Source organism: Protobothrops mucrosquamatus, unplaced genomic scaffold (genome assembly GCF_001527695.2).
Source record: "Protobothrops mucrosquamatus isolate PMUCROS unplaced genomic scaffold, P.Mucros_1.0 scaffold1607, whole genome shotgun sequence".
NCBI classification, from domain to species: Eukaryota; Metazoa; Chordata; class Lepidosauria; order Squamata; family Viperidae; genus Protobothrops; species Protobothrops mucrosquamatus.
In genome coordinates, this window is record NW_015387770.1 from 119,651 (window position 1) to 128,543 (window position 8,893).

Sequence of the window (8,893 nt, forward strand, 5' to 3'; positions counted from 1 at the left end):
TAATAATAATAATAATAATAATAATAATAATAATAATAATAATAATAATAATAATAATAATAAAGTTGGAAGGGACCTTGGAGGTCATCTAGTCCAATCCCCTGCTCAGGCAGGAAACCCTATACCATTTCAGACAAATGGCTGTCCAGTCTCTTCTTAAAAACTTCCAGTGTTGGAGCATTCACCGCTTCTGGAGGCAAGTTGTTCCACTGGTTAATTGTTCTCACTGTCAGGAAGTTTCTCCTTAGTTCCAGGTTGCTTCTCTCCTTGATTAGTGTTGCTTCTTGTCCTGCCTTCAGGCGCTTTGGAGAACAGCTTGACTCCCTCTTCTCTGGGGCAGCCCCTGAGATATTGGAACACTGCTATCATGTCCCCCCTCGTCCTTCTCTTCGTTAAACTAGACAACTAAGCTAGTTCACTGCCATGATCTTGGATAATTTTCAGGAAAATTGCTGATAACCTTAATAACCTCTGTGGGATCTGCAAGGTCTTCAGGGTAGCGTTCTGTGTTTCAATGGTGAAATCCTATTTGTCAGACCTGCCCCAATCTCGTCCCTTAGGAAAGAGAGACCCTCGACTCCACTGGGTTGAAGCGAAAGATTCTTTTACTAAAAGAGGTCACCTGTAGTAAAGTCAGGCGAGCTCTGGGTTTCCCGCACTCCAAAGATACAGAAAGGTTTCCCCCCCCACATCACAGCCCTCCCTTCCCCTGTGACCAGTCCGTCTTCAGCCAATCGGAACCCGCCAAAGCGTTTTGAGAAGGCTGAGATGTTTTGGGGTGACCCCCATTCTTTCTCAGGATGCCTGTCCTTGGATGCTGGTACCAACTGGATCCGGCAGCTCTGGTCTTTATCACCTGTCATTCCCCCCCCTCCCTATTTCCCATCACGTGCACACACAACTTTTTTGAGGCGTGGTGGCGCACTGGTTAGAATGCAGTACTGCGGGCTACTTCTGCTGACTGCCGGCTGCCTGCAGTTTGGCGGTTCGATTCTCACCAGCCCACGGTCGACTCGGCCTGCCATCTTTTCCAGGTGGGTAAAACGAGGACCCAGATTGTTGGGGGCAATTTGCTGACTGTGTAAACCGCTTAGAGAGGGCTGTAAAGCACTAGGAAGTGGTATATAAGTCTAAGGGCTATTGCCCATCTATCCTCCCTCTCCCCCCCCCCTTCTTCTAGCCTTTGATGGCAGGATGCCCGCGAGGCGCCAAGCCGAACCGGGCAGACCTGACAATGTTAGCCACACGAAAAGGTGTGAAACCCTGGATCTGTGCTTGTAAAACACAAGTGTTGTTGTTGTTGTTGTTGTTTTTCCTTTCAACACAAGAGGGCAGTCGGATCATTGGGCCTGAGACGTTTAGCCAGATCTCTGGATTTGCAGCGTATCCAAACATGAGTTGCAAAACAGCCTGATTGAACCATTTAGGAGTAGATCTAACCGCTCCTTCTGCTGGTTTATGCTCTCGTGTGACTCTCTGGTGGCTTTCCTGTCTTCCCAGGCAGATCCCAGGATCCTTCCGAGGATTTTCTCGCGCTTTCCAAGCGCTCAGCCGGTTAATTTTAGCACACTGGCTCTCCCAGAGGTGTCACACTGAGGCCAGCGCAGCCAGCAATCTTGACAGCTATAAATTCTGGGAAAGTGCCAGTTTGGGGAAGATAGGAGCGCAGCAGGGTCTCCCTAAACAATATTTTAACTTCTCTGCTTGATTGTCGTAACAGTCGAGGAGGGGGATGGCTTCTCCTCCTCCATGCCTAACATCAGGACCCCTTTAAACTCTAACACAGGGGTCTTCAAACAGTGGCGTGCCTGGCTGAGGAATTCTGGGAGTTGAAGTCCACAAGTCATCAAAGGGCCAAGTTTGAAGACCCCCCTGCTCTAACAGATATCTTAAGAAAGCCTGGTGGTGCAAGCTGATGTAGGAGCAAAGAGACGGGGGGGGGGCACCTTGGCAAGCAAGCAGCGGCAGAACGTGGGCCTTAGATTTCCCCCCCCCCCGTCCTGCTCCTCTTGCCTGCCTGCCGTGGAAGAGCGCCATTAATCTCCCTCTCTCGTCTTCTTTCCTCTTGAATTTGCCCCAGTGCCCTAGTGACCCACACAGTCGGCGGCCGGCCGCTCGTGTTAGGCGGGGAAGGAGGAGCCCTCCTCGGTCCCGGGAAGAGAAAAATGATGTCAGCTGGCAAGCAGGAAGGAGAAACCCTGCAAGGCTGACTTGTTTGGGATTGCGGCAAACTAGGTCACTTCGCCAAAAGTAGCTCAGCTGGCAGGGAGGACCCGGAGCCTGGAAGAAAAGCCGGAAGAGAGCTGCCCTAAAAAGTGTGTGTGTGGGGGGGGTGTCTTTCTCTTTCTTTTTTCTTTCTTTCTTTCTTTTTCTTTCTTTCTTTTTCTTTCTTTCTTTCTCTTTCTTTCCTTCTTTCTTTCTTTTTTTCTCATTCTCTCTCGTTCTTCCTTTTCTCATTCTTCCCTTTCTCCTCGTTGTTTTATTTCTTTTTCTTCTCTCATTTCTTTCTTTCTCTTTTCTTTCTTTCTTTTTTCTGTCCATCTGTCTCTTTCCTTCCTTTTCCTTTCTTCCTCTTTCTTTCTTTCTTTTTCTTTCTCTCTCGTTCTTCCTTTTCTCATTCTTCCTTTCTTCCCTTTCTCCTCTTTTATTTCTTTTTCTTCTCTCATTTCTTTCTTTCTCCTCTTTTCTTTCTTTTTTCTGTCCATCTGTCTGCTTTCTTTCCTTCCTTTTCTTTTCTCCCTCTTTTTTTCTCTTTCTTTCTTTCTTTCTTTCTTTCTTGTTCTTCCTTTTGTCATTCTTCCTTTCTTCCCTTTCCTCGTTCTTTTATTTCTTTTTCTTCTCTCATTTCTTTCTTTCTCTTTTCTTTCTTTTTTCTGTCCATCTGTCTGCTTTTTTTCCTTCCTTTTCCTTTCTTCCTCTTTCTTTCTTTCTTTCTCTTTCTTTCTTTCTTTCTTTTCTCTTGTTCTTCCCTTTCTCATTCTTCCTTTCTCTTTCTTTTTCTTCCTTTTCTCTTTCTTTCTCCTCTTTTCTTCCTTTTTTTGTCCATCTGTCCTCTTTCCTTTCTTTTCCTCTTTGTTTATTTGTTTGTCTTTTTTCATTCTTCCTTTCTTTACTTTTCTTTCCTCTCTTCCTTCCTTCGTTTTCCTTTCTCTTTTCCTTTTCTTCCTTTTCTCATTCTTTCTTTCCTCTCTTTCTCCTCTTTTATTTCTTTTTTTTCTGTCCATCTGTCTGCTTTCTTTCCTTCCTTTTCCTTTCTCTTTCTTTTGGGCCAATCACCAGGAGACGGTGAGTTCTAGTCCTACCTTAGCCAGGAAAGCCAGCTGGGTGACTTTGGGCCGGTTACTCTTTCTCAGCCCAACCCACTTCACAGAGTGGCTGAAAACAGGAGGAGAAAGGGTGTTCGTGCCTTAAGTTATTTGTAAAAAAAATAACGGAGGAAAATAAGATAAAAAAACCTAAACTACCTGTGTAGGCAGGACGATATCTCTTTTGACCTACCCCCTCTTCTACAGACCAATCTCTGCAATCTGGTCCTCTGGAGCCATTCTCTACCTGCCATTCCTCTTCTGTTCTGCCAGGAACTGAATTTCTGCTGGAAACACGGGGCTTGCATCGGCAACATCCCTCCTTCCATGCCCAGGCCTTGCCACGTCGTTGGCCACAGCCCCCGAGCTTGCAGCATCCTGGAATGCTCCCAGCAGCTGTTGGGTCCAATGTGACTTGGCCACCACAATTTACCCTGGGGGGGGGAGGGTTGGGAGGGGGTTGTTTCACAGATGGCTCCGAGGACCGCATGGAACAGCAATCCCATATGGACTCTGCTGTTGTGAAAAGGCTCCGAGCTGAATCATTACTGTTGATCATTTTCATTTTTTGGTTTTTTGTTTTGCTATCTTCCATTAATTCTCCGGGCTTGGGGGGGGGAGAGAAAAAAATCTGTTGATTTCCTGCCGTGGGTCCTTTTGCTTCTCGTTGGCGTTCTCCCTGTTGTTTTCCTTCTCCGCTCGAGACGGGAAGCTGGAATAGCTATTAAGCCAGATGGTGACCAAAGAAACATATATATATATAAAGAATTCCTGATTTGAAAAATGAGAGCAAAGTTTTACACGCAGCCGGGCTTGTTCCGAAGCAAGGTGGAAGGTTTGTAAGAAACGAAGAGAATTTATTCGTAATCTTTTCCACGTAGTCCTTGACTTACAACAGTCTATTTAATGACCATTTAAAGTTACACAGGCACAGAAAAAAGTGACTTGCGACTGTTTTTCACACTTACAGCCGTTGCAGCCCCCCGTAGTCACATGATCAAAATTCAGACCCTTGGCAACTGGTTCATATTTATGACAGTTGCACTGAAAGCTCCATTTGTGGTTGTAAGTCAAGGACTACCTAGTAAACGTAGAATGACAAAGAGACCTGGGCAACAATTACCTGGGATTTTAAAAAATAAAATTAGGATTTGGATTTGAGCCAGCCAGTTTAAAACTGGCAAGAAATGAAGGAGAGAATAACTGTGATTCTTTTAGGGGGGGCAAATGAAATCAGCTTCGTTTCAACCCTAACTTGCTTTGTGACTTTCCTGCAGACACTGTTGTTGCAGTTGTCGCTTTTGATCAGCTGAACTGGCTATCAAATGTTTGCTAGAGGGTTGCACGGCTTATTCAGAATCCAAATTGGTTTCCCTGACAAGTTTTGAACTCGGGTTGACTTTTAATCCCTTAATAGCATGTCTCTTTCCCTACTTAGGGAGAGTTTTTGTAGCAAGCACAGTCCGTAGTTCAGCCTTTCTCAAGCCTGACAACTTGGAAGACCTGTGGACTTCAACTCCCAGAATCCCCCAGCCAGCATGCATGCTGGAACTTGAAGTCCCCAATACTTCAAATCGCCACATTTGACAAACACTGCTCTAGTTTATTTTATTAGCAGCCTTTGCCTAGTTCTGGTGTCAGATTATGACTGTTTTGGATTTCGCTAGCTTGGATACCCTGCTTATATTTAATTTCAACAGATACTCTAATGTGGTTTGTTCAAAATAGGTGTAGATGTAATGGGCACACCTTCCATAATTTTAATAGCAATGGCATTTAGATTATATGCCGCTTTACAGCCCTCTCTAAGCGCTTTACAGAGTCAGCCTCTTGCCCCCAACAATCTGGGTCCTCATTTTACCGACCTCGGAAGGATGTTAGGCTGAGTCACTTTGAGCCGGTCAGGATCGAACTGCTAGCAGTGGGCAGAATCTGCCTGCAATACTGGCTATGTCTTATAGCAGGTATAACCTTCCTCTTAAATAGAAGATTCACACAATCACCAGGAGATGGTGAGTTCTAGTCCCGTCTTAGGTATGAAAGATGGCTGGATGACTTTGGGCCAGTCACCAGGAGACAGTGAGTTCTAGTCCCGCCTCAGGCATGAAAGCCAACTGGGTGACTTTGGGCCAGTCACCAGGAGACAGTGAGTTCTAGTCCTGCCTCCGGCATGCAAGCCAACTGGGTGACTTTGGGCCAATCACCAGGAGACGGTGAGTTCTAGTCCCGCCTCAGGCATGCAAGCCAACTGGGTGACTTTGGGCCAATCACCAGGAGACAGTGAGTTCTAGTCCCGCCTTAGGCGTGAAAGCCAACTGGGTGACTTTGGGCCAATCACCAGGAGACGGTGAGTTCTAGTCCCGCCTTAGGCATGAAAGCCGGCTGCGTGACTTTGGGCCAATCACCAGGAGACGGTGAGTTCTAGTCCCGCCTTAGGCATGAAAGCCAACTGCGTGACTTTGGGCCAATCACCAGGAGACGGTGAGTTCTAGTCCCGCCTTAGGCGTGCAAGCCGGCTGCGTGACTTTGGGCCAGTTACTCTCCCCAACTTCACAAGGTTGTTGTGGGGGACAATAGGAGGAGAAAGGTGTTCACCTTTGATTCCAAAGGTGTTGTAATCTCTAATGCAGTGTTTCTCGACCGTAGCAAGTTTAAGATGAATGGATTTCCGTTCCCAGAATTGCCCAGCCAGCATGGGAGGTTCGGCTACATTCTCACAACCAGGAATCAGTCCGATTGCGTTCACGGCGTTCTCTTTTGCAAGCCTGTGTGAAAGCACAGTGTTGGAGTCTGAGTCACTCTCTTCTAGAATATCACAACTTTTATTTTGGTTTTTTTTCCCCCTTTTGGGGGGTGCTTCGACTGAAGTCCACGGCAAAGTGGGTGACTAATTGTTGTGTGTGTTTTGTCTCCGCAGAAGCTCGAGGCCAAATCGCTCATCAAGTTGAACTTTGCTAAAAACCAAGACGGTGAGTTGGCACCCATTTTTTTTTCACACAAAAAAAAGTGAATATGAGGATCGTACAGATCGCAAGGAGGCCTCGGGGACCCGGGAAACAAAGGATTCTGCGGCTTTTAACGACCGCGATGGAGCCTAAAAAAATTCTGTCGCACAGCGAGACAGTTGTTAAGTGGGTTTCACTCCCTTTCGCAACCTTTCCTGCCATTGTTGTTAAGTGAATCGCTACCGTGGCTAAGTTAGTGACCTAACTTAACTTAAGGAAATCTGGTTTCCCCCCCCCCCTTGACTTTCCTTGTCAGAAGGTTGCAAAAGGGGATCACGTGATCCACCAGGACACGGCAATAGTTATAAGTATGAGTCAGTTGTGATCCTGGGGATGCTGCAGCGGTCATAAGTGTGAAAAGCCATCATCAAGCCACTTTTTTCAATGCTGTTGTAACTTCAGACAGTCACTCGATGAATGATGGTATGTTGTAAGCTCTGTTTCTTATCTTCCTTTATAACTCAGTGTTAGTTGGAAAAGTAGATCTCGGCTCCCACCATTTATCTAATTCTTATTGTTGCTCTGGGTTATTTTCCCCCCCAGATTTTAAGTCTAAGCCGTTCGCTGAAGATCAGCGTTTGTGCGACAACCTGTTTTATAAACAGCTTGTCATCAATGCTTCTCTGTCAGGGACCCGGCTGTTTTGCTCCCTTTTATATGCTGCCCAGAAGGCATAACCTTGACCAAATTAGTGAGGGTGTCGTATGGAATGCTTTTGAGTCTTTTCTTAAACATGAGGGCTAGAAACCTGGATTTGGATTTCTTTAATAATTGTGATTCCAGCTGCCATGACCAAGGCCCTATGTTATTAACGGCTAAGTCTGCAGTTGGTTTGACATCCATCTCCTGTTGGCCAAGAACCCAGCCAGTTGGACTATCCAGCATGAAATGACCTGGTATTAAATCTGTCTGTTCCTCTTGGAGTGATCGTCATTTTTTAAAAACGCGTCAGCTATTCCATACAAAGACGACAAGGGTTCACAAACTAATTGTGTGTGTCTTTCTTTCTTTTCTTCTTTTTGCTTCCTTTCCTTTCTCTCCTTCCCTTCCTCCTCCTCTCTCTCCATCTTCCCTTTCTCTCTTCCCTTTCTTTTTTCTTTCTTTTTCCTTTTCCTTTCTTTCTTTCTTCCTTTCTTTCCCCCTTTTTTCTTTCCCTTTCTTTTTTCTTTATCCCTTTTCTCTTTCTTTCTCCCTTCCTTTCTTTCTTTTTCTTTCCTTCCTTCCTTCCTTCCTTCCTTCCTTTCTTCTTGTCTTTTCCTTCTTTTTTCTGTCTTTTCCCTTCCTCCCTCTCTCCCTTTCATTTTCTGTCCCTTCCTTCCTTCCTTCCTTCCTTCCTTCCTTCCTTCCTTCCTCTCTTCCTGCCTCTCTCCCTTTCATTCTCTGTCCGTCTTTTCTTTCTTCCTTCCTTTCTTTTCCCCTTTTTTCTTTCCCTTTCTTTTTTCTTTCTTCCTTTTCTCTTTCTTCTCCCTCCCTTCCTTTCTTTCTTTTTCTTCTTTCTTTCTTTCTTTCTTCCTTCCTTCCTGTCTTTTCCTTTTCTCTGTCTTTTCCCTTCCTCCCTCTCTCCCTTTCATTTTCTGTCCCTTCCTTCCTCTCTTCCTGCCTCTCTCCCTTTCATTCTGTCCATCTTCTTTCTTTCTTTTTTCTTTCTTTCTTTCTTTCTTTCTTTCTCTTTCTTTCTCTTTCTTTCTTTCTTTCTTTCTTTCTTTCTTTCTTTCTTTCTTTCTTTCTTTCTTTCTTTCTTTCTTTCTTTCTTTCTTTCTTTCTTTCTTTCTTTCTTTCTTTCTTTCTTTCTTTCTTTCTTTCTTTCTTTCTTTCTTTCTTTCTCCAGAACCTATTCCTTTTTACTGCTCTGTTTACCATAGAAGTGTTTAATATTAATTTTTTTTCACCCTCTGGAAAATACACCGTCCAGCTTCATCCAGAGCGAAGTCTTTGCCGCACAATCAGATTTAGGCGGACCCACTCAAGTGGAATGCCAACGATTGCTCAGCCTTGAATTTGCCCGAACCGCTTGGAAAAAGCCTCAGTTCCTACAAACGTTTGTCCAGAGCTGAGCCTTTGAAAGGCTGGCCCTGAATGGCAGGCTCCTTAAATCATTTCTCCCAGGGATTCTTGTCAGCTGAAATTTTATCTCAGCCTCTCTCCAAGGAACTCACTGTGGATTTTATGGAGCTTTTGTTCTTACCAAAGACCCGATGCCTACGCAGAGGCGTGTTTTAGATTCCGCTCTTGTGGAATTCTAATTTATTCGGTTGAAATATTTATGGCCCAACATGGTTTCAAGGATCTCAGAGCAGTTACAATTGTAGAATTGGAAAGGGCCATTTAGCTGTAAAGATCAACTCGCTAGTCGATGCAGAAATCCAAATTAAAGTATCTCTTAGCTTTGCGGCCTCTGACCCGACGTGGATCTCGACCATCCCCTTGGTTTACCGAGGGGCTGAGAGAGATGAAACGTCGGAAAAGACGCCTAGAGAGCAGTTGGAGGACCAGCCGAACCGAATCCGCTCGAACACAGGTAAAGATACATCTTAGATCTTACCTAGTGGCGCTGAGGGAGGCTAGGACTAACTACTATGCCTC

The 8,893-nt window shown here is 45.2% G+C and overlaps 1 protein-coding gene across 1 annotated transcript in view; it reads left to right on the top strand.

The window, feature by feature from the left end:
• PPIL2 (peptidylprolyl isomerase like 2) overlaps positions 1–8,893 on the top strand; it is a 32,581-nt gene that overhangs the window by 2,827 nt on the left and 20,861 nt on the right. The window contains exon 6 of the mRNA XM_015822565.1: positions 6,223–6,274. Coding sequence (XP_015678051.1) covers positions 6,223–6,274 — 52 coding nt within the window. The remainder of the gene's footprint in view (positions 1–6,222; positions 6,275–8,893) is intronic.